The sequence below is a fragment of the Rhincodon typus genome, chromosome 26 (genome assembly GCF_021869965.1).
Source record: "Rhincodon typus isolate 14 chromosome 26, sRhiTyp1.1, whole genome shotgun sequence".
NCBI classification, from domain to species: Eukaryota; Metazoa; Chordata; class Chondrichthyes; order Orectolobiformes; family Rhincodontidae; genus Rhincodon; species Rhincodon typus.
The window spans coordinates 3,302,339-3,328,110 of record NC_063357.1 but is presented as its reverse complement, the minus strand read 5'-3'; the positions used below and the strand labels follow the sequence as shown (position 1 = coordinate 3,328,110).

The following is a 25,772-nucleotide window of genomic DNA, read 5'->3' as shown; positions in this document are numbered from 1 at the left end:
TATCTCTAGGCTAGTTATTGAGGTGTCAGTTGGGGAGCACTTTGAGAAAACTGACCATGACTGTGTTAGTTTTAAAATAGTTATGGAAAAGGTTGGACCTGAGCTAAAAGTTAAAGTTCTAAATTGGAGTAAAGCCAATTTTGACAGTATTAGGCAAGAATGTTCAAAAATTGATTGGGAGAGGCAATTCAAGGGTAAAGGAACGGTTATAAAGTGGGAGACTTACAAAAATGTGATAACAAGAGTTCAGAGGCATTACGTTCCTGTTAGAGTGAAGGGTAAGGCTGGTAGGTGTAGGAATGCTGGATAAAGGGAAATTGAGGCTCTGGTCAAGAAAAACAAGGAGGCATATGTCAGGTATAGACAGCTGGGATTGAGCAAATCCCTAGAGGAGTATAAGGGCAGTTTGAAATCAGGAGGGCAGAAAAGGGAACATGAGAGAGCTTTGGCAAATACGATTAAGGACAATCCAAAGAGATTCTACAAATACATTAAGTACAAAAGAGTAACTATGGAGAGAATAGGGCCCCTCAGAGATCAATAAGGCCGTCTATGCGTGGAACCGCAACAGATGAGTGAGATACTAAACAAGTATCACGCGTCAGTATTTACTGTGGAGAAGGATATGAAAGCGAGAGAACTTGGAGAAATAAACAGTAATATCTTGAAAAGTGTCCATATTACAGAAGCTGGGCATCTTAAAATGCATGAAGGTGGACAAATGCCCAGGACTTGGTAAGGTGTATCCCAGAGTTTGTGGAAAGCTAGGGAAATTATTGTTGGGCCCCTTGCTGAGATATTTGTATCATCAATAGACATGGGTGAGGTGCCGGAAGACTGGAGGGTGGCTAATGTGGAGCTGTTATTTAATAAAAGAGGTAGGGAAAAGCCAGGGAACTACAGACTGGTGAACCTGACGTCAGTGCTAAGTAAGTTGGAGGGGATTATGAGGGACAGGATTTACATGTATTTGAAAAGGCAAAGACTGATTAGGGATATTTAATATGGCTTTATGTGTGGGAAATCATGTCCCACTAACTTGACTGAGCTTTTTGAAGAAGCGACAAAGTAGATGGATGAAAGCAGAGCAGTGGACATTGTCTATGTGGACTTCAGCAAGGCGTTCTCAAGGTTCCGCCACGGTAGACTGGTTAGCAAGGTTATATCGAAAGGAGTCCAGGAAGAGCTAGCCATTTGGATACAAGATTGGCTTGTAGGTAGGAAACAAAGGGTGGTGATAGAGGGTTGCTTTTTGAACTGGAGACTGGTGACCAGCGGTGCACCGTAAGCATCGGTGCAGGGTCCACTGCTTTTCGTCATTTATATAAATTATTTGGATGTAAGAAAAGGAGGAATCGTTAGTAAGTTTGCAGATGACACCAAAATTGGTGTTGTAGTGCATAGTGAAGAGTGTTATCTCAGGGTACCATGGGACCTTGATTAGATGGGCAAATGGGGCAAGGAATGACAGATGGAGTTTAAATTAGATAAGTTAGATAAATGTTAGGTGTTGCATTTTAGTAAGACAAATCAGGGCAGGACTGACACACTTAATGGTAGGTGCTGAGGAGTATTGCCAAACAAAGAGACCTTGCAAGTGGAGTTGCAGGTAGACAGGATAGTGAAGAAGGCATCTGTTATGCTTGCCTTTATTGGTCAGTGCATTGACTATTGGAGTTGTGAGGTCATGTTGTGGCTATACAGGTTAGGCCACTTCTGTAATACTGCATTCAATTTTGGTCTCCCTGCTATTGGAAAGATGTTGTGAAACTTGAAAGGGTGCAGAGAAGATTTACAGGGATGTTGCTGGGCTTGAAGGGTTTCAGAGGCTGAACAGGCTGGAACTACTTTCCCTGGAGCATCGGAGGCTGAGTGTTGACCTTAAAGAGGTTTATAAAATCATGAACGGCATGGATAGGATGATTAGACAAGGTCTTTACCCCAGGGTAGGGGAGTCCAAAACTAGAGGTCATAGGTTTAGGGTGAGAGGGAAAAGATTTAAAAGGGACCTAAGGGGCAACGTTTTCATGCAGAGGGCGGTGCATGTATGTAGTGAACTGTGAAGTGGTGGAGGCTGGTACAATTACAACATTTAAAAGGCATCTGGATGGGTACATGAATGGTAAAGATTTAGAGGGATATGGGCCAAATACTGGCAATTGGGACTAGATTAATTTAGGATATCTGAAGGGCATGGGCGAGTTGGACTGAAGGGTCTGTTTCCGTGCTGTAATCTCTATGACTCTTTGATTCTAAGTGGTAGCAGAGATCGTGGATGCATTGATTATAATATTCTAAAATTACCTGGATTCTGGGAATGTTCCGGTGGACTGGAAAAATGCTAATGTAACACCCTGATTCTACAAAGGATCAAAGACGAAGGAAAGAAACTAAAGACCGGTTAGTTTCATGTCTGTCATTGAGAAATTATTAGGGAAGTAGTAACGGGACATTTGAAAATTCAAATGCAATCCATCAGAGTCAGCATGGTTTTATGAGGGTAAATCTTGCTTGAATAGTTTGATCGAGTTTTTCAACGAAGTAATAAAAAAAGTGGATAATGGGGGGATCCTTTAGATGTGGTATATCTGGATTTCCAAAAAGCATTTGATAATGTGCCACAATAAAGGTTAGCACACAAGGTACGATCACGTAGGGTTAGGGATAATACATTAGCTTGAACAGAGGATTAGCTAGCCAACAGAAAGTTGAGATAAATGATTTTTCTGGTTGGCAAGCTGTAACTAGTGGGGTGATGCAGGATTTGGTCCTCAGGCCCCAACTAATTACAATTTGTACTAAATACTTGGATGCAAGGATAGAATGTATGTTAAACAAATTTGCAGATGACACTAAAATAGGTGGGAAAGGAAGTTGCAATGAAGAAATAAGAAATTTATAAATGGATATGGATAGATTAGGTAAATGGAGTAAAATCTAGCAGATGGATGTTAACATGGATAAGTGTGAGGTTATCCATTTTGGTCAGAAGAATAAAAGGCAACTTATTATCTAAATGGAGAGTAACTTCAAAATGCTTCAGCGCCAAGGGATTTTGGTGTCGTTGTGCATGAGTCACAGAAAGCTCACATGCAGTTATAGCAAGTAATAAGGAGGACAAATGGAATTTTGGCATTTATTGCTATAGAGAAAGAGTGCAATATCATGGAAGTGTTGCTCCAGTTTTCCAGGGCATTAGTGAGACTGTATCTGGAGTAGGGCGCACAGTTTTGATGCCCTTGAAATAACTCCACAGAGGCCAGAATCCGATCTTCAAGTCGCCCTTTATTTGCATGTGCATAGTACTTGAACTGGTCTGCTTCCTCAGAGCCAGGTCTCAGACAGAACAGAACCTCTGACACTCTTGTTTATATCTGTCAGCCAGGGTTCCTTGATTGGACCAGAATAACAGCCCCAATCAGGGAACTTATATTCTGTGAAGTCTACTTGGCTGGCCTTGTTACAATCACTACACTCCTTACTTGAGGAAGGATGTAATTGCAATGGAGGCAGTTCAGAGAATGGTCACTAGATTAATTGCAGGGATAAAAGGCTTGTCTTAAGAGAAGAAATTGAGCAGTTTAGACCTATATTGCTGGAGTTTACAAAGATGAGAGGAGTTCTAATTGAGATATATGATACGCTAAATGGAACTGACAAAGCAGACGTATAGCACACTTTTGGGGCAATTTTGGGGCAACCTTGTGGGGCAATTTAGAATGATAGTTTATAGTTTTAGGCTAAAGGGCGACAGACACAAGGAGAAATTACTTCTCTCAAAGTGTCATGAATCAGCAAATTCACTATCCCAGTACAGACACCTGAACACTGAATAAATTTAAGGAGGAGGTAGACAGACTTTTAATTAGTAATGTTTTAAAGGGTTTGGGGAATGGGTAGGAAAGTGAAGGTGAGGCCGAGATCAGCCATGATCATATTAAATGATGATGCAGGTTCAAGGGACTGAATTGCCGACTTCTACTCCTAATTCTTATTTTCTTATATAGAGGAAATGATCTGTCTGAAGTGCCTTTCTCTAATGGAAAAAAACTGCAACAATGATGGTGGCCATGTTTGCTGCAGGTAATCTCTCCACACCATCCCGTCCGAGACAGCTCGCAGAAACAACTGACATATGGTTTTGAAAACCATCTGTAACACATAATGCATTCACATCTGCAGTCCATAGAACATTTCTTCTCATTGATGGCTAATAATAATCCAAAGCACATTAGTCAGTCAGTAACAATTGAATGCCAAAGGAACAGAACTTCACCGAATAATATTTATGAATATTGTGATCTCATTTAAAAACTTTTACAGTTTATACAGTATTAATACATACTTGTGACGAAGAACTTTTTGGTGAAAGTACAGCTGTCAAAGGTGGCAATCTTTTCCTGTAACACAACTACCAAAACCCTGAGAAAGAAAATAAAGAACAATCAGGAAATATTTCATATCCTATCTTCCCACATTGTACCTGCAAGTGAATATTTCAGATGAAACATGGGTAACAGCATCTTCTGTATTCTGATTATATTCACTATAAGATACAATTTTGAAAAATCTTGACCATCACACACAAATCATATCAGCATTTAAAACCAGCAATAAGGTCTCAATGGGTAAGGTTTGAGTTTCTTCTAAGCTGCTATAAACGAATACCTATAAAAAGTGAAGTGAAGTGATTGTCATTGATGGATTGTTACATCATCATAGGTACAATCTTTCAAACAAGATATTACCAAAGACCTGCCTCCCCATTTCGGGAAGTGTGAAAAATTCCATGACAGTATCTGAAGGATGGCAGGGGAGTTTGCCCCAGTGTCCTGGTCAACATTTATCCATCTAACAACAGCAATAAGAACAGATTAATGATAATTACTACATTGCTGTAAGCTTCTGTGCCTTCTGTGTTTCCTACATAACAATAGTCATTGCATTTCAAAAAAACAGTTAACCAGCTGGGAAACACTTTGAGATTGTGAAGGGTATTACAGAATTGCAACACAACCTGTTTTCTCCCCACAATTGACAGGGAAACAAACATGTTGAAGACATGATGGGACAATATTTAAAATAGCTAAATTAAGAAAATGACAACCAGAAAGGGAAACTGGTCTTGCAGGCATATTGGTTAGCATGGGTAAGGTGATGTATTGTCTAGCAGAAGACCAATGGCATAAACGTATTTTCTGCAAACATGAAGGAATGCTAATTAATATTGCAATTCTTCACACAAAGATTTCCCATTCTTAATTGAGCTAGAGATGAGGCACTCTGTCACAAGTAGTGAGGAAGAAAATATATAACAAGAGGATTGGTACTCCAGAATTTGAATTTTGCTGAAAAGACATCACCAAAACCTTTCGTCTCGCATTCAGCAGGACAAGGGAAATGGAATACAGAAGTACAGATACTTTGCTAATTTGCACCGAGTACTGGTGAGTCTACATCATGTTTATTGTGTACAACTTTTGTCTTAAGAAAAGTTGTAAATGTGCCAGAGGTAGTTCACTGAGGATTCATTCAACTGGGAGGGGGGCTTTATCTTATTAGGAAAGTTTGGACAGATTCAACCTGCATTTATTGGAGTTTAGTCGAAACACAATCTTACTGAAACATAAAAGATCTTCATGAGATTTCACAGGGTGGATGGGAAGGAGATGTTCTCCAGAATGAAGGGACACAGTTTAAATAAAAGGCGTTATCCATTTAAGATGAAAAGGGGAAGAAATGGTTTTCTCACAGAGGGTAGAGAATCTTTGGAACTCTCTTCACTATTCAGCAAGGCAGGCAGGGTCATTGAATATCTTAAAACAGAGATAGATTCTTGACTAACAAGGGAGTCAAAGGATATCAGGGCAGTAGAAAAATGGAGTTGAGGTAACAATTAAATCAATCATGGTCTTATTAAATGCTGTAGCAGGACCTAAGAGACCAAATGAACTAATTCTGCTTCTAATTCATAAATGAATATGTTCTAAATTTCAAACAATTTCCACTATAGCAGGAGACTGTGATTAGTTGGCAAGTAAAATCAGAGAAGCAAAGGTAACGAGCATTCCTGTATTTGTCCTCATATGTGCAAGATGAAAAACTACAGCAAAATGGGACAGCAGGAATTACGTATGAAGAGAGATTGGATCAGTTAAGTCTATCTTCATTGGTGTTTAAATAAATGGGTTGGGGGGAGTCTCATAGAAATCCATAAAATTCTAACAGGACTAGACAGAATAAACGCAAGAAGGATGTTTCCAATGATCATGAATTCCAGAACTAGGCGTCATAATTTAAGGATACCGTTATGGACAAGACCAAAACCCCTCAAAATAGATCAAGGAAATAGCCTAGACTTGACTTTTTATTTCATTTAAAGGCAAGTGCAAGGAACTGTGTTCCAAATGTGATTCAAATGGCCCACCACTGGGATTTAAGCAAAACATACTTTATTCTTGCAACACAGTTAAAATACAAAATAAAGAATTGACATAACTTTAACTCTATTGAAATACTTAATAAAACAATACATTATTTAACTACTAATTATCAACTGTTCCAATACAACAATTTCCCATAAAAACACCATTGGCAAAGGCAAATTCAGCAAAATAGATTTTCATCACGTTATCTCCATCCCAGTCCAGGAGGAAAGAATGCCAAAACAAAACTCGTAGCAGACAGAACTCAAGCTTTTCTTCTGTAGCAAAGGGAGTCATTGAGTCATACAGCATGGAAACAGAGCCTTCGGTACAACTAGTCCACGCTGACCACGTTCCCAAACTTAACTAGTCCCATCTACTGCATTTTTCCCATATCCTTCCAAACCCTTCCTATTCAACATGCGTATGTGAACGCCACCACGTGCATGTTGTTCTTTCTCTGTCATTGGGTCATAGAATCACAGAACTGTATAGCATGGAAACTGACCCTTCTGTCCAGCTCCTCCATGGCAACCAGATCTCCGAAACAGATTTAGTGCCACTTGCCAGAATTTGGCCCATTTCCCTCTAAACCCTTCCTATCCATATACCCATCCAGATGCCTTTTAAATGCAGTAATTGTACAGCCTCCACCACTTCCTCTGGCAGCTCATTTCATACTCTTTGCATGAAAAAGTTGCATTTTAGGTCCCTTTTAAATATTTCTCCTCTCAACTTAAACTTATGCCCTTTAGTTTTGGACTACCCCACCCAGCCTTGACTATTCACCCTATCCATGCCCCTCATGATTTTATAAGCCTTTATAAGGTCACCACTCAGCCTCCATTGCTCCAGGGAAAATAGCCCCAGCCTATTCAGCCTCTCCCTATAACTCAATCCTCCAACTCTGGCAACATCCTTGCAAATCTTTTCTGAACCCTTTCAAGTTTCATAACATCCTTCCTATAGCAGGGAGACCAGGAACTTCTTGGAATTACTTTTCTAAAAACACTGTTGATGTGTCACAAGGATTACAATAGCTCAAGGTTCACCACCACCATGGCCACTTGAGAGCAATTAGACATACGTAATAAATGCCAGCCTACCCATACTCAGAGTTTCACACATCTTATGAGCAAATAAAATTTTAAAGCTTGGTACAGCAACAGTACAATATTCGCTGCAGGCCCTTGAAATGTATTCAAGAAACTTTGGCTTGATGAGTGTAGTTACAAAGAGATCTTGATCAATTAGATCAATGGGCTGATAATATGCAGATGGAGTTTAATTTCGATAAACGTGAGGTGTTGCATTTTGGTAAAACAAATAAGGGCAGGACTTTTCCAATTAAAAGTAGGGCCTTGGGTAATGTTGCAGAACAGAGAGACCTAGGGATTCAGGAACATAATTCTTTGAAATTTGCATCACATATAGACGGGGTGGCTAAGAAGGCATTCAGCACGCTTGCCTTCATTGCTCTGACCTTTGAGCACAGGAACTGGGACGGCTTGTTGAGGTTGTACAGCATAATGATGAGGCCTCTTCTGGAATACTGTGTCCAGTTCTGGTCACCCTACTATAGGAAGGATATTATTAAGTTGGAGAGAGTTCATGAAACCGGGTTGCCTGGTATGGAGGGTTTGAATTATAGGGAGAGGCTGGATAAGCTGGGATATTTTTCACTGGCGCATAGGAGGTTGAGAGGTGACCTTACAGACATTTATTAAATCATGAGGGGTATAGATGAGGTGAATGGCAGCTATCTTTTCCCGAGGGTGGGGGATTTCAAGACTGGTGGGCATGTTTTTAAAGTGGGAGGAGAAAGATTTAAAAAAGATATGAGATGCAACTTTTTTGTGGCTCATATGTGGAAGAGGAACTGGTGCATGCAGGTACAGTTTTTAAAAGACATTTGGATAAGTGCATAAATAAGAAATGTTATTGGGCCAAGCACAGGTAGATGGGACTAGTTTAGTTTGGGACTACGGTCAGAATGGACTAGTTGGACCGAAGGGTCTGTTTCTGTACTATATGATACTATTACCCATGACTCTATGAATCTAATGACGTACTTATCCAAATGTCTTTTAAACATTGTAACTGTACCTGCATCTACCACCTCCTCTGGCAGTTCATTCCACACACTAAACGTTCCCTGTGTAAAAGAGCTGCCTCTCACATCCTTTTTAAATTTTTCCCCTCTCACCTTAAAACCTTAAAAATATGCCCCCTAATTTTGAACTTCCCCACCTTAGGGAAAAGACTTTTGCTATTCATCGTATCTATGCCCCTCAAGATTTTATAAACTTCTATGAGATCATCTCTCAACCTCCGACACTCCAGTGAAAAATATCCCAGCCTTTCCAGCCTCTCCTTATAACTCAAACCCTCCACTCCCAACAATATCCTAATAAATCTTTTCTGAAGCCTCTCCAGTTTAATAATATCCTTCCTATAACAGGGCGACCAGAACTGCACACAGTACTCCAGAAGAGGCTTCACCAACGTCCTGTACAACCTCAACATGACATCCCAACTCTTACACTCAACGATCTGAGCAATGAAGGCAAGCATGCTAAACACCTTTTAACCACCCTGTCTACCGGTGTCTATCAGCTTCAACAGTAAACTCCAGACCTCAACTGCAAGCAAAACAAATAACATAGGTTTGTATGAGCATGACTCCACTCATGCTTCTTTTGTCTAACTTTAAAAAACACACAGGGAGCTCAAAGCTGTTTACCCACTGCTTCTGGAGTATACATTCCTGCACCACTGTGGCAACACCTCTCGGCAACAGAAACAGAACAGAACTCTTAAGGGCACAGTACTGTCACAATACAGGGTAGGCAATTTAGAACGGAGATAAGGAGAATATTTTTCATCCAGAGAATGGTAAATCTGTGGAATTGTCTGTCACAGTAAGCAGTGGAGGACAACAGATTGAATGTTTTCAAGAAGGATTTAGATCTAGTTCTTAAAGCAAAGGGATCAAAGGATATGGGGAGATAATAGGAACAGGATAGTGAGTTCAATGATCAGTTATGATCTTATTAAATTGTTAAGCAGGTTTGAAGGGCAGAATGGTCTACTCCTACTCAATTTTCTACCTTTCCATGTTAAAATAGAAACTTGATTAATTCCTTTATAGTTGCACTGGACATTTTCAAAAATTCTTTCATAGCATCAGAAGGAAGGCCAGCAATCATTGCTCATCCTTAGTTGCTCTTGAGGAAGTGGTAGCGTTCTTGAACCTCTGCGGTCCATGTACAGTAAGTAGACCCACAATGCCATTAGGGAGGGACTTTAATGCAGTGGCACTGAAAAAACCGCGATATATTTCCAAGTCAGAATGGTGAGCGGCTTGGAGAGGAGCTGCCTATCTCCTTCCAGATGGAAGTGGTTGTGGGTTTGGAGGGTGATGTCTAAGAATATTTAGTGAATTTCTGCATTCGTGACTCCTCAGATACATCTATGTCCAGATGCAACGAGATCTGGACAATATCAAGTGGCAATTAACATTCGCACCACATAATTGCCAGGTAATGATCACCTCCAATAAGAAGTGATCTAACCACAGCCTCTTGATGTTCAATGCTAAAAGTGGTTGTGGGTTTGGAGGGTGATGTCTAAGAATATTTAGTGAATTTCTGCAATGCATCTTGTGGATAGTACACACTGGAGCTACCAAGCATTGGTAATGAATGGAATGAATGTTTGTGGATGTGATGCCAATCAAGGGGACTGCTTTGTACTGGATGGCGTCAAGCTTCTTGAGTGTTATTGAAGCTGCAGTCAGGTGGGGAGTATTCCATCACACTCCTGACTTGTGCCTTGTAGATGATGGGCAGGCTTTGGGGAGTCAGGAGATGAGTTACTTGCCGCAGTATTCCTAGCCTCTGATCTGCTCTTGCAGCCACTGTTTATGTGGCAAGTCCAACTGAGTTTCCGGTCAATGTAACCTCCAGGATGTTGATAGTGGGGGACTCAGTGATGATAACAGTATTGAACATCAAGAGGCTGTGGTTAGATCACTCCTTATTGGAGGTGGTATTGCCTGGCAATTATGTGGTGCGAATGTTAATTGCCACTTGATATTGTCCAGATCTTGTTGCATCTGGACATAGATGTATCTGAGGAGTCACGAATGCTCATAGTCATATATTGAACATTGTGCAATCATTGGCAAACAGCCCCACTTCTGATCTTATGATGGAGGGAAGATGAAGCAGCTGAAGATGGTTGGACCTCAGACACTATCCCGAGGAACTCTTGCAGGGATGTCCTGGAGCTGAGGTGACTGACCTCCAACAGCCATAAGTATCTTCCTATATGCCAGGTATGATTCCGACCAGCGGAGAGATTTCCCCCAATACCCGGATCTTTGATGCCAAGCTCAGTCAAATGGGGGCCTTGATGCCAAGGTTGTCACTCTCACCTCACCTCTGGAATTCAGCTCTTTTGTCCATGCTTGAACTAGGCTGTAATTAGTTCAGGAGCTGAGTGGAACCCAAACTGGGTGCTACTGAACAGGTGATTGCTGAGCAGGTGCTGCTTGACAGCATTGTTAAGAACACCTTCCACCACTTTACTGATGATTGAGAGTAGACTGACGGGCCGGAAATTGTCTGGTTGGATCTCTCCTGCTTTTTCTGCACAGGACATACATGGATAACTTACCACATGTCGGATAGATGCCAGTGTTGTAAGTGTATTGGAAGAGTTTGGTTAAGGAGCAGTAAGTTCCAGAGCACAAGTCTTCAGTGTTATCGCCAGATACCGTAGACTTTGCAGTATTAAGTGCCTCCAACTGTTCCTTGATATCACATGGCTGAAGACCGGTATCTGTAATGCTGGGAACCACTGGAGAAATCTGAGATGGATCAACTACTTGGTACTTCTGGCTAAAGATTGCTGTAAAGGCTTCAGCTTTGTATTTTGCATCGATATGTTGGGCTCTTCCACCACTGAGGATGGGGTTATTTGTGGAGCAGCCTCCTCCAGCAAGTTGTTTAATTGTCCGCCACCACTGGAAACTTGATGTGGTAGGACTGCAGGGCATTGCTCTGATTTGTTAGTTGTGGGATCACTTAGCTCTGTTTATCATTTGGTGCTTATGTTGTATGGCATGCAGGAAGTCCCGGTAGCCACACCAGGTTGACACCTCATTTTAGGTATACCTAGTGCTGTTCCTGGCATACCCTCCTGCACTCTCCATTGAACCATTTAACTTGATGGTAATAGTTGAATAGGGGATATGCCAGGCCATGAGTTTGCAGATTGTGCTGGAATATAATTCTGTTGTTAATGCCCCCCCAGTGCCTCATAGATGCCTAGTCTTGAGTTGCTAAATCTATTCAAAGTCTGTCCCATTTAGCACAGTGATAGTGCCATACAACATAATGGAGGGTATTCTCTATATGAAGAATTCACCTTTAGAAGAATTGTGTGGTGGTTACTCTTACCCAGAATAGAACCCAGGTCCCCAGAACATCAGCTGAGTTTTTGGATTACTAGGCTAGCTATAATACCAGACAATAATAACAATATAATAAAAGACAATACCACCAGGTATGACAAGGCAGCAATCGACTATGGCACACATTCTCAGTAATGATCAACAATTCTGTACATCTTTTGCTCTTTCCAATCTACTTTTCTTCCTTTTGCTATCGTGCCAAGTAACAGATTCAGGGTTCTTCTAAATTTCAGCCAGACCGCTGACCACATTTTCCAGGTCAATTATCTGCACATGCTCTGTGCTCACCTTCATTTTGTCCAATTAGTGATCCCTACACTTGACATCAACCTAACTACATTACATCATTATATTGGAGTTACAAAGAACAGTATGTGAACTCGAAACATTAACTTTGTTTCTCTCTCCATAGATGCTGCCAGAAACTGTTTCTCCAATCCTTTTTTTAAATTGAGTATTACTTCATCAGTCTGTTTTCCCACTTTCTTGTTCTTGATCTTTTTCCTCAACTTTTGGTTCAAAAAACATCTTGAGTTGCCTGGTCTCTAATACCTCGTCAACTGTCTTTCATTGTTAGTTTCCTGGTTTTTGTGTTAACTTTCTAATTCTTCTGATTTCACTCTTGTCCTGTCAACTCCCTCAGGTGGATGGAAGAAATTTCATGACACTATATTTAAGAGTTGTAGGTAAGTGCTCTCCATGTCCAGGCCACAATCTCTCCCTCATCTCTCATTAAACAGATTATCATATTGCTTTTTGTGGGAACTTGCAAATTAGCTGCTGCATTTCCTACATTACAGCAGTATTGTACTTCAAAGGTACTTCATTGGCTGTGAAGAGCTTTGGGACTTCCTGGAGGAATTATATAAATGCAAGTTCTTTCTTTTGTTTCTACAGCATCAATGGAATTCCTCAAACTCTAGAACTGACGTTTAAAACATCTGGCTTACAGGCTTGAATTCAATGAACTGAGTCTTTCAATCCGGCCTGCAAAGCGATGTTCCAGATGCTGCTCAGTGGGGGGTTGGGGATAGGACAGACAAGATTCTTGCTCCTGTGCAGGTGCCAGTCCCTGAATGAGTCAATGTGGAGCAACACACTGGAAAGGCCAGAAGGAGCAGGAGTTACAGGCAGTGTGACCGAGAACAACTGGAATGCTAGCGAGGGTATGGTAAGCACACCTTGGCACTTTTGCAGCATCCCAAACTCCTCCACAGCAATATTAATCTCCAAATCTCCCAAAAGCTAAAATGTGGAAAAAAGAATAAGCAAGATCAGCAGAGGCAGACAAAGTTCAAAGAGTAACTTCACTGGAAGCATTTCAAAAGTGATGGATTATTTTAGAAGGGAAATATAATGCTTTAATTAGAGTTTTCATTACTATATGTAATTCACTTGTACACTTACTGGGATAGGCACATTCAAATCTACTTCCACAGTGCGTAATTTACAAAACTAGACAGAACTACAGTTCAAAACAAAAACATTTAGAAATGATGGATCAGGAATGAGGGCGTGCATATATAATTTAAAACCAGATTTTAATCTCTGCTTTAAAAATCTAAAGAAACTAAATAAAACAAGATAGCACTTCCAAATATATAGTTCGAAACAGGCAATCCCCAAAGGGCTTCAGGAAGCACTTAAACAAATTGAGTAGGGTATAGTTCAAATATCCAATTTATTTTTATCCAAGGAAAACAGAATCTCATAAAGTGCATTCTGTTGCAAATCAAGAAAAAAGTACATCTGCTGGATTATGGTATACAAAATTAAACAAGCAACACTCCAAATGTTCAACAAAATGATTTAAAGTGAAATAAAAAATCATTTTCAAATTCTACAGGAAGAAAGATAGTTAAAGAAATTCAATGAATAATGGAACCTTCAGAAACTGAGAGGCAAAGGAAAATCCAAAAATAAACTCAGGCAATATAATAAACTGTGAGAAATCCCTCCAGTACAGAACTGTGGCTGTGGTGAATCTAAATGATATAAACTGGGCTAAAAGCGAGGTTGAACACAAAACAGGTTAAATAGTCAATATATACTGAACATTTACATTCTTCAGTCATTCAATAGGAAAGACATTAAACAAAGAAAGGCTTGCAACATAATAATGCCCTTTTATGGCTTTGTGAAATTTTGAAGTGCTACACAGAAGCTTTTTAATGCTTTTATTATGGCAATGTAGAGAAACAGCACTAATTGGCAGGCAACAAGGTATTACTAGCAGCAATGTGATAAATGATTAAAAACCAAATGACTAGATAGTCTGTTTTTTAGTGTTTCTGCCCAAGACAACAGTTCATGTGTGGGGAATAGCGAAACGTTTTTAGAATAGTACGATATGATCTTTATGTGCACCAGAGATCAAAGACAGAAGAGGTCTTGTTTAATGTCTCAGCTGAAAGGCGGCACCTCCATTGCAGAACTCCCTCAACTTGTAGGCACTGATGTAACAGCTTCGATTATGTGCTGAAGTCTCTAGAGGAGGCCTTGAATCTACAACCTTCTGACTCAGATGCAAGAGTGCTTCCCACTATGCCACACTAAGACTACGGGCCTAATATCATGCCTTCCACAATAACTGAGACTCAGAAAATTGAGGGTATCTGTTGAGACTCAGGTGTGGAGCGTGTTGCAGACATTGTATGGAGCAAGGTCAGTTTTCCATAATTTTCATAGTAATGTAATAGAGGATTAAGCTTTACTGGTGATTTCTGAGAATAGAGATGATAAATGATCAGGACTTTGTGCCTAGACTGGATACAGTAGTTAAGGGTCTCAATAAATTGTAATTATTGATTGTGAATCTGAGGATGATAATGAGAACTGCTTTCAAAAGATCAAGCATGAAGGTTGTTAGACATCCTGGGCAGTTGTCTGTTGAATATTATAGAGACATGGCTGCAGGATGATGTGGATTGGACTCAAATCTTGAAGGGTACAAGACAATTAGGAATTAAAGGAAAGGAAGAAAATGTGATGAATGGCTCAGCTAATGAAGGCATTTGCACAAAACCAGAGATGACCTAAATCCAGAAAAATGAGATGTGGAAATAATTTGGGTAGAAATGGGTAGAAACAAAGGCAAGAAGACACTTGAGGGAGTGGTACACAGGGCTCCATCACAGTAATTATACAGTAGATTGGGATATAAAGGATGAAATAATCAGAGGTGTCAGAAAGACATGGTGATAATCAGATAAAATTTTAAGCTATATAATAGACAGGAAAAATCAGGTGGGCAAAGGTAACCTTGATGAGGAGTTCATAAAACTTTTCAGGATATTAAAACAGCATATTCTGGAGCCAACCAGCATCTAAGAGCAAACCATACTCGACCTGATATTATGCAATGAGATAGAATTAATTAGGATCTCACAGCAAAGGCACCCCTGGTAGCAGCGAGCAATTGAAATTTATATATAGTTTGATGGAGAGAAGAATATAACGAGACTATTCTTTTAAAACTTTAAAATATAAATAAACGAAATTATGAGGGCATGAAAGCAGAACTGGCTAAATTATATTAAAATAGGTCAATAGAAATGCAGTGGCAACTATCTAAGGGGTTTCTTCAGAATAAGTAGAATAGTTACATTCCAAAAAATAAGAAAAATTTCAAAGAATGGACCCACCACCTGTGTTTTCAATTAGGAATGTAAAACATAATATCAAATTAAAATAAAAAGCATATAACTATGCAAAGACAGCAGACAGGTCAGAAGATTGGATGGAATATTTTAAAAAAGTAAAGAATTACCAAAAAAATTAATGAAAAGGGAAATATTAGAGTACACAAGAAAGCTAGCCAGAAATATAAGAACAGTAAGAGTTTCTATAAAAAAAATGAAGATGAAAGGCATTAACTAAGAGGACATTGGTCCTATAGAAAGTGAGACTAGAAAATTATCCTGGAAAATAAAGAAATGGTAGATGAATTGAACAGACATTTTACATCTGTCTTCATGTTCGAGGATATAAATAATATCCCACATACAGCAATAAATCAGAAAATTGAAGGTACAGAGGAATTCAGGAAAATAAAAATCATCAGAGGAAGCATTGTGTAACCTGTTGGAACCGCAGCATGAGTCCGGATGAACTTCATCATGGGGTCTTTAAAGAAGTGTTTGGTGAGATAGGTGATATATCAGTTTTAATTTTCCGATGCTCCCTTGATTGGGGACAGTCCCATTAAATTAGAATGTTGTGAATGTAACTCTTTTATTCACAAAGGAAGGAAGACAGGAAGCTGGAAACTACAGGTCAGGTGGCTTAACACCTGTAATATGGAAAATATTAGAAGTTACTATTAAACAAGTTATAACACAGCACTTGGATAAATTCAAGTTAGGGCAGAGTGAACATGGGTTTGTGAAAGGGAAATCATGCTGGCCCAATCTGGTGTTCTTTGAGGAGGTGATCGATGTTGTGGTTAAAAGGGAACCAGTGAATGTACTGTACTTAGATTTTCATTTGATAAGGTGCCACATCAATGTGCCATTGCAGAAGGTAAAAGTTCATGGTGTAAAAAGTAGGATAATGAAATGATTAAAAAGTTGATAGGATAACAGCAAGCAGAAAGTAGGCATAAATTGATCTTTTTCAGGTTGGTAAGATGTAATGGGTGGTGTGTCACAGGGATTGGCTGAGGGGCTACAACTGTTTGTAAGTCATACAAACAATTTAGATGAGGATACTGAAGACATGGTTGCCAAATCTGTTGACGATACAAATATAGATAGAAAAGCAAGTTGTGCAGATGACATAAGGATGTCACAAAGGGATACAGATAAGTCAAGTGCGTGGGCAAAGATGCAGCAAATGGAGTATGATGTGGGAAAATGTGAAGTTGTCCATTTTGAGAGGAAGAATAGAAACAAAGCATATTATCTCAATGAAAGATATCTGAAATCAGAGATCTGAAATGCAGAGGGACCTGGGTGTCTTCATGCATGAATTGCAAAAGTTTAGTTTTCAGGCACAACAAATTATTAGGAAAGCTAATAGAGCATTATCATTTAACATGATGGGAAATTGAATATGAATGTAGGGACATTACACTTCAATTATACAGGACACTGTTGAAACCATGTATGGAGTACTGTGCACAGTACTAGTCATTTCATTTAGGGAAGTATGTAATTACACTAACAAAAAGGAAGTTGCTAGAAAAGCTCAGCAGGTCTGGCAGCATCTGTGAAAGAAAAAACAGAGTTAACATTTCGGGTCCAGTAACCCTTCCTCAGAACTATGTAATTACACTGGTAGGCTGTTCAGAGGAGTTTTACCAGACTACTAACTACATACCCGGAATGGGTAAGGTTGTCTTATGATGAAAGGCTGGACAGTCTAGGCCTGTATCAAATTACAAGAGTAAAAGACAATTTGGTTGAAGCATACAAAATCCTGAAGAGTTATGACAGGTTAGATGTGGAGAGAATGTTTCTTCTTCAGGGAAAATCTACAGCAACAGGTCATTGTTTAAAAATCAAGGGTTTCCCATTTACAACAGAGATGAGGTGAATGTTTTCTCTCAAAGGGCTGTTAGTCTTTTGAACACTCTCCCTGAAAAGAGGTGGAGGCAGAGACCTTAAATATTTTGAAGGTGGGGTAAACAGATTCTTGTTAAGCAAAGATTTGAAAGGTTATCAAGAGTAGGCAGTCATGTGGATTTGAGGTCACAACCAGTTCAGCCATGATCTCATTGAATGCCAGATCGGGACTCGATGGACTGAATGATTTACTCCTGTTTCTGATTTGGTGTGCGCATGTTGGTAAATAATCAAACATTGGAAAAATGATCAAACATCTTTGAACCTTGTGTTGTAAATATCCTGTTCTTTATTTTCATATGTTTTTGAAGTCTATGCTCTAGTTTTGGAGAAATTAATTTATTCAATGTTAGATGCAGAGAAATATCTGGTTGATAAGCTTAATAAATGTGAAGTAAGAGCAACTCAAATGAAGGCCTGTGTTTACTTTAATCAGGTTAAGGTTGGAAAAATCCTAATCAATGGGTGGCCTCTCTCTGAGCCGTTGTTAAAGACAGGATATCTAAAGTTATTTCCATAAGAGGTTTTAATTATTCCCCAGTAGTCCCCAGACCAAAGAACTTATGAAAGCACCTTAGAAGCAATGGATTTCTTGATGGGACCAGTGACTGCCGTAAGATGGCCATTATCCACATTAGAAATGTAAATTATTCATGTGGATTTCAATAGCAAAAGGATGTTTAAAAGTAAAACATAATTATCATGCTTTTCAGTTGGGAACATCTCAGGTAAGTCAGAGTGCTATGGAAATAGGTACACTTTTGGATTTTAATCTGCATGCTTTCTCACAGGAACAGGCAGTAATCTTAGAAGCAGCATTCAGACAAGAGTTGAAGAGCAGCTTTGGAACTAGAAAAGCAGTATGCTGTTAGACATTTTATGATTTTTCAATTACTGCACAGGGCACTGAGGCTTGTGCATGAGCTAGGGAGAATACATTCATGAGTTCTTGAAGGAGAACTAGAAGATTGCCCACACAAATGTTAGTGGAAGGATCCCCAGAAATCTCATACCTCAGCAAATAGCTGGAACACTGAGGAAAATTAAAGTGAATTCTATAGAAAACAACAAATGATGGTGTCCAGTACCCACGGACAGAGAACAAGCTAACGCATAATGCCCCCTCCACACTTCTCGTCAGCTCTGATGAAGAGACATCTAGACTTGAATTGTTAGCTTCATCTGTCTCCATGGATGCTGCCTGACCCGTTGTGATCTCCAGCACTTGTTGTCTTCAGTATAGATTCCAGCATCTGCAGTAATTTGCTCCTGAATTCTACAGAGCTGTGGTATGCCCTGATCTGAGCTCGGGGGAAGTAAATGGACCCTAACATCCTACAACGTACAGAAGAATTCCTGGGTGGCCGTATAAAGTAAAGTGGAAATTAAAACTTGAAAGTAAATGCAAAATGAATATTAATTTAATACTGCTTTCTTTGCTTAATTCCTATGTAGCATTTTTTGTTTGAAATGTGAAGATTGTGTCATAGTTCTTTCAGTTAATAACTGGAGTTCAAATTCAATTCACACCATTACCAGTCTCGATGGAATTTGTAGCAACAGGTATTCCAAAGCATGTAGGTTGGTATGAAGTGTCATGAAAGGAATACATAGCTTGTCTTCTGATAGGAAAAGGGTTTGTGCAAGGAAAAACATGACAGCAATAACTTCAGCTATGAATAATTGAAGTGTAACTTTGGCTGATGAGGCAATAGATATAAGTAGAGGGATCCATTAATTATAGTATGGAAAGATAATAATTAAAAAAAGTCTGAAACAAGTTCTGAAGAAGGGTCATTGGACTCAAAACGTTTAAATGGTAGCCATGATGTGGAGGTGCCGGTGTTGGACTGGAGTGGACAAGATCAAAAATCACACGACACCAGGTTATAGTCCGACAGGTTTATTTGTAGACACAAGCTTTCGGAGTCATACAGCTTCTTCAGGTGTCAGTCTGGTGTTGTGTGATTTTTGATCTCAAAACGTTTACTCTGCTTTCTCTCCACAGATGCTACCAGACCTACTGAGTTCCCCTAGCAATTTCTAGTTTTTGTTTCCAATTTCCAGCATCCGCAGTTCTTGTTTTCTTTAAATTAAGAAAGTCTGTTCTTCAAAGAGAATGAGATCCTTTTGTTTAGGAAGACTTGCTTGAGGGAACTAACTTCAGAGTAACCAGCTAAACTGATTATATGGATGAACTGTCTTCAAAAGGATCGGGAGTAGATATATCATGGAATCTTGCCGACAACATGTACCTTTAAGCTAGACAAAATATAATGTGCATGAAGCAGTATGGCTTTCAACAAATCTGCAAGGGGCTTGACAAGAAGGTCTCCAATCCAGGTTGAACTGATCCACTCACATCCAAGATGTCAATAAAGTCTGCTCTTGTTCTACATTATTAAATGGTTCAGGTTTACTGAAACCTGTCAAAACTAGGACACTGTGGCTATACACATTAAGAGGTAGCCTGAACAAGCAACTGGAAAAAAGGATGGAAACAGAATCTGGAGTTTCTTTGAGAACCACATAAGGTGGCTTCAGCATTGTTAGAGTTTAATAAGCACAAATATTCAGTTAAATCATGATTTCATGTAAAAGAGACATTAGGAACACACAGCAATAAACATGGAGTTAAAGATTTTGGAGTAGATCTGTAGCTTGGGTTGTGGGTGTTGAGGTTGGTTGGCTCGCCGAGCTGGTTTGTTGTTCCGCAGACATTTCATTACCATGCTTGGTAACATCCTCAGTGCAGCCTCTGATGAAGCGTCGGTGTGTTTTCCCACCTGGTTTTTAAACTCTGGGGTCCGTTGCGATGGATTGCCTCACTTCCGGGTTTCCTCCGTAGTGGAATGTATACGGGGTCGAGTTCAACGTGTTTATTAATAGCATGCTTCGTGGAGTGCCATGCTTCCAGGAATTTTCGTGCTTGTCTCTGCCTAGCCTGTCCCATGATCTTGGTGTTGTCCCAGTCGAAGTCGTGGTTCTCCTTGTCCATGTGGATTGAGATGAGTGAATATTGATCGTGTCCTTTTGTAGCCAGTTGGTGTTCATGTACTTTTGTTGTTAGTTTCCTTCCTGTTTGTCCGATGTAGTGTTTCTCACAGTCTCTGCAGGGGATCTTGTAGATGACATTGGTCCTGTCCATGGCGGGGAGTGGGTCTTTAGTTCGGGTGAGCACTTGTCGTAGGGTTGATGTGGTCTTGTGTGCCACTCTGATGCCCAGCGGTCGTAGAAGTCTTGTGGCGAGTTCTGACGCATTCCTGATGTAGGGTAGTGTGATGAGTATGTCGGGGCGTGTAGAATCTTTCTGATGCTGTTCCCGTAGGCATCTCCTGACCCAGTTCTTTAGATATCCATTATCCTTGAACACTTGGAAGAGGTATTCCTCCTCCTCTTGGCGTAGTTCTATGTTGCTGCAGTGTGTTGTTGCCCTTTTAAATAGTGTTCGCTATGTTCTCCCTAATCTTGCCCACCAGTGCTTTTTCATGCCCCCATTTTTGCCATCCTAATTGTTTTCTTACATTCCCCCTGCATTTTCTATACTGCTCCACAGCCTCTGTTTTTTAGCTCCCTTTGTACCTGTTATTTAAGAATCATAGAATCCCTACAGTGCAGAAGCAGGCCCATCAAGTTCATATTGACCCTCCAAACAGCATCCCAACCCAATACCTGTAACCTTGTACTGGATAGGTTTGTCCCACTGAGGCAAGGAAGGGATGGTAAGGTGAAGGAACCTTGGAACGACAAGATATGTGGAACATCTAGTCAAGAGGAAGTAGGAAGCTTACTTAAGGTTGAGGAAGCAAGGATCGTACAGGGCTCCAGAGGTCTACAATGTAAGCAGGAAGGAACTGAAGAATGGACTTAGGGCAGCTAGAAGGGTGTATGAAAAAGCCTTGGTAGGTAAGATTAAGGAAAACACCAAGGCATTCTATACTTATGTGAGGAACAAGAGGATGGCCAGAGTGAGGGTAGGGCCAATCAGGGATAATGGAGGGAACTTGTGCGTGGAGTTGGAGGAGGTAGGGGAGATCCTTAATGAATACTTTGCTTCAGTATTCACCAGTGAGAGGGACCTTGACGTTTGTGAGGACAGCTTAAAACAGGCAGATATGCTCAAACAGGTTGATGTTAGGAAGGAGGATATGCTAGAAATTTTGAAAAACGTGAGGATAGATAAGTCCCCTGGGCCAGACGGAATATACCCATAGGATATACCCTGCAGGAAGCAAGGGAAGAGGTTGCTGCGCCTTTGGCGATGATCTTTGCGTCCTCACTGTCCACTGGAGTAGTACCAGATGATTGGAGGGTGGCAAATGTTATTCCCTTGTTCAAGAAAGGGAATAGGGATAATCCTGGGAATTACAGACCAATCAGTCTTACTTCTGTGGTGGGCAAATTATTGGAGAGGATTCTGAGAGATAGCATTTATGATTACTTGGAAAAGCACAGTTTGATTAGAAATAGTCAGCATGGCTTTGTGAGAGGCAGGTCATTCCTCCCAAGCCTTATTGAATTTTTTGAGGATGTGACAAAACACAATGATGAAGGCAGAGCAGTGGATGTGGTGTATATGGATTTTAGCAAGGCATTTGATAAGGTTCCCCGTGGTAGGCTCATTCAGAAAGTAAGGTGGCATGGGATTCAGGGAAACTTGGCTGTTTGGATACAGAACTGGCTGCCCAATAGAAGACAGAGGGTGGTAGTAGATGGAAAGTATTCAGCCTGGAGCTTGGTAGCCAGTGGTATTCCGCAGGGATGTGTTCTGGGACCTCTGCTCTTTGTGATCTTTATGAATGACTTGGGTGAGGAAGTGGAAGGGTGGGTTAGTAAGTTTGTCAATGACATGAAGGTTGGTGGAGTTGTGGGTAGTGTGGAGGGCTATTGTAGGTTGCAACGGGACATTGACAGGATGCAGAGCTGGGCAAAGAAGTGGCAGATGGAATTCAACCCAGAAAAGTGTGAGTGATTCATTTTGGAAGATGGAATTTGAATGCAGAATATAGGGTTAATGGCAGGATTCTTGGCAATGTGGAGGGCCAGAGAGATCTTGGGGTTCGTGTCCATAGATCCCTCAAAGTCGCTACCCAAGTTGATAGGGTTGTTAAGAAGGCGTATGATGTGTTGGCTTTCATTGGCAGGGGAATTGAGTTTAAGAGCAGCAAGGTTATGCTGCAGCTCTATAAAACCCTGGTTAGACCACACTTGGAATATTGTGTTCAGTTCTGGTCGCCTCATTATAGGAAGGATGTGGAAGCTTTAGAGAGGGTGCAGAGGTGATTTACCAGGATGCTGCCTGGACTGGAGGGCAGGATTTATGAGGAAAGGTTGAGGGCGCTAGGGCTTTTCTCATTGGAGCAAAGAAGGATAAGAGGTGACTTGATAGAGGTGTACAGATGATGAGAGGCGTAGGTAGAGTGGATACTCTGAGACTTTTTTCCAGAGCGGAAATGACTATTACGAGGGGGCATAAGTTTAAGGTGATTGGAGGAAGGTACAGGGGAGATGTCAGAGGTAGGTTCTTTACAGAAAGAGTGGTGGATGCATGGAATGCACCGCCGGCAGTGGTAGTGGAGTCAGATACATTAGGGACATTTAAGCGACTCTTGGATAGGCACATGGATGATAGTAAAATGCAGGGTAGTTTGATCTTAGAGTAGGATAATAGGTCGGCACAACATCATGGGCCGAAGGGCCTGTACTATGCTGTTCTGTTCTATGTTCTATGTTCAACCTAAAGGGAACATGTTGGACCTGTACTCTACCCAGCAGTTTTCTGAACACCTCCCACTGTTCTGCTATAGATTTACCCCAAGTAGCTGTTCCTAATCTATTTTGGCCAGATCCTTCCTTATTTTAACAAAATCTGCCTTGGCCTAATCCAAAACATTTTTTTTTGTAAACCACCTTTCTCTTTTTCCATAACAAACTTAAACATTTGGTGTTGTGGTGGCTGTCACTAAAATGCTCCCACTGTCACCTCAAATGCCTGTCCAGATTCGTTCCCCAGGATTAGGTGCAACAATGCATTGTTCCTTGTCGGATCTTCTACATGTTGATACAAAAAGCTCACCTGTATACATATCAAGAAACTTGTCCCCTCTAAACCCTCTAAACCCTTTGTACTATGATTATCCTAATTAATATTTGGTTCATGGAAATCCCCAGTATAGTTGCCCTATTATTAATTACGTTTACATACCATACACATTCAGAAGAAAAGTCATACTTCTATGATTAACTTTGCTTCCTGTCTACAGATGCTGTCAGACCTGCTGTGTCTATCCAATACTTTCTATTTTCATTTCAGATCCCCTGCATCCACAGTAATTTGTTTTTAACTGCCTGTTAGTTTACCCTTTGAGTGAAGAATTGATACAATCTGCTCTGTTAGGGTGGCAGTGCCTCAATTCCAGGGCCAAGACTGTAAATTTTACATTTTATGTTGCCTTTCATTCTATTGTATTCAGGAATTGTGGCTTGGCAACACAATGTGACAAAGAACATAGTTTTACTGACACCAAGTGGTCGAAAAGGTTTAAGGCTATGTTCTTTATGTCAGCCTAAAGTGACATGATATATCCAAAAAGACATCATAAGAAATGAGAATGATGTGATGCATAGTATTTTGTTCCCAGTCTAAACCAAGAACTGTTAAAAAGATAAACCATGGGTGCACAGTGAGCTGTTAGAAAGTGTGCCTGCATGGATGTCAGGTGCAGAAAATACCTAACTCGGCAACAATTTTTCTGTGGGGAAACAGCTTGCCAATTTTCATTAACTTGCCTAACACAGGTAGGATTGACACTTCAACAAGGTACAGAAAACTGTCACCGTCTATGGAACTGAATCTCAGCCAATTTTACCTGAATGGAGAAAAAGAGTTCTAAATGGGAAGGAAGCCTTGCTTTATAAAGACACATAGAGTAATAGAGTCAGCACAGAAATAGACATTTCAGTCCAACCAGTCCTTGCCGAACATAATCCCAAACCAAACTTTTCCCACCTGCCTGCTCCTGGCCCATATCCCTCCAAACCTTTCCAATTCACTTACTTATCCAAATGTCTTTCAAATGTTGTAATTGTACCCACATTCACCACTTCCTCAGGAAGTTCATTCCACACGTGAACCACCCTCTGTGTAAAAGGTTTGCCTCTCATGTCTTTTTTTAAGTCTCTCTCCTCTCACCTTGAAAATATACTCCCTCGACTTGAAATCCTCCATCCTAGAGGAAAGACACCTACCATTGACTCTATCTATACCCCTCATTATTTTATAAACTTCTATAAGGTCACCTCTGAATCTCCTATGCCCCAGTGAAAAAAGTCCCAGCCTATCCAGCCTTTCTTTATAACTCAAACTTTCCATACCCAGCAACACTCAGGTAAATCTCTTCTGAACCCTACCAAAATTAATAATAGTCTTCCTATAACTGTGCAACCAGAACTGGACACAGTATTCCAGAAGAGGCCTCACCAATGTGCTGTACAATCTCAACCCCAACTCCTATACTCAAAGGACTGAGTAATGAAGGAAAGTGTGTCATGTTAACGAAGATATGAATTAACACAGTGTGACGATTAAAAAAAAAGCTTGTGGCGATATGCTGCTGAAAGTTATTTTTGTTCATCATCTTCTTCTTGGTCAGACTCTTTTTATTTAGCTAAACAACCTAGGTTAATAGCTTCTCTTCTTGTCTTTTCCTTTCACTTTTCTTCTTTTCTTCATCTCCTGACGTTGTGGGGAACCTGTAGCGGTACTCGGCAGGTCGTCGGCTGTGGAGATAGCGATGCCTGGAGTGAGGACTTGGCGGGTCATCAAGCTGTGGCGGTGGCAGTGTCCAGAGCAAGGACGTCTGGCTACAGTAGGCCCAGCATGAGGTCTAGGGGACATTGGTGGGTCATTGGCTGCACCTGTGGCAGTGGACGGAGCAAGGATTTCTGGGTACAGCAGGCCTGGAGCGCGAAGTCGGGGACTTGGCGGGTCATCATCTGCAAGCGATGCTCAGCAGGTCATTGGCTGCGGCAATGCTGGTGCCTGGAGCAGGGATTCTTGGCAGCGGCAGGTCGCTGTAGCAGAGACGGTGCCCAGGTAGGGACTGCTCGCTGCAATAGGCCTGAAGCGTGGTGACACCTTGCAGGGGCCTTGGAGAAGCCCTGGAGCTGTGTTTGAAGATCCTTTGTATAGAAGATGAACTCTATTTACGTAATTTCTTTTTATTCTTTTTGTAACTCAAAATGGCACTGAACAGTTTTCACTGCATCTTTATAGATACATGTGGTAATAAATAACTCAAAAAT

General features: G+C 40.6%; 1 protein-coding gene across 1 annotated transcript in view; it reads right to left on the bottom strand.

The window, feature by feature from the left end:
- bcas3 (BCAS3 microtubule associated cell migration factor) overlaps positions 1 to 25,772 on the bottom strand; it is a 1,061,909-nt gene that overhangs the window by 874,296 nt on the left and 161,841 nt on the right. The window contains exons 9-10 of the mRNA XM_048612335.1: positions 4,346 to 4,422; positions 2,305 to 2,360 (exon numbers count right to left, since the gene is read on the bottom strand). Coding sequence (XP_048468292.1) covers positions 2,305 to 2,360; positions 4,346 to 4,422 — 133 coding nt within the window. The remainder of the gene's footprint in view (positions 1 to 2,304; positions 2,361 to 4,345; positions 4,423 to 25,772) is intronic.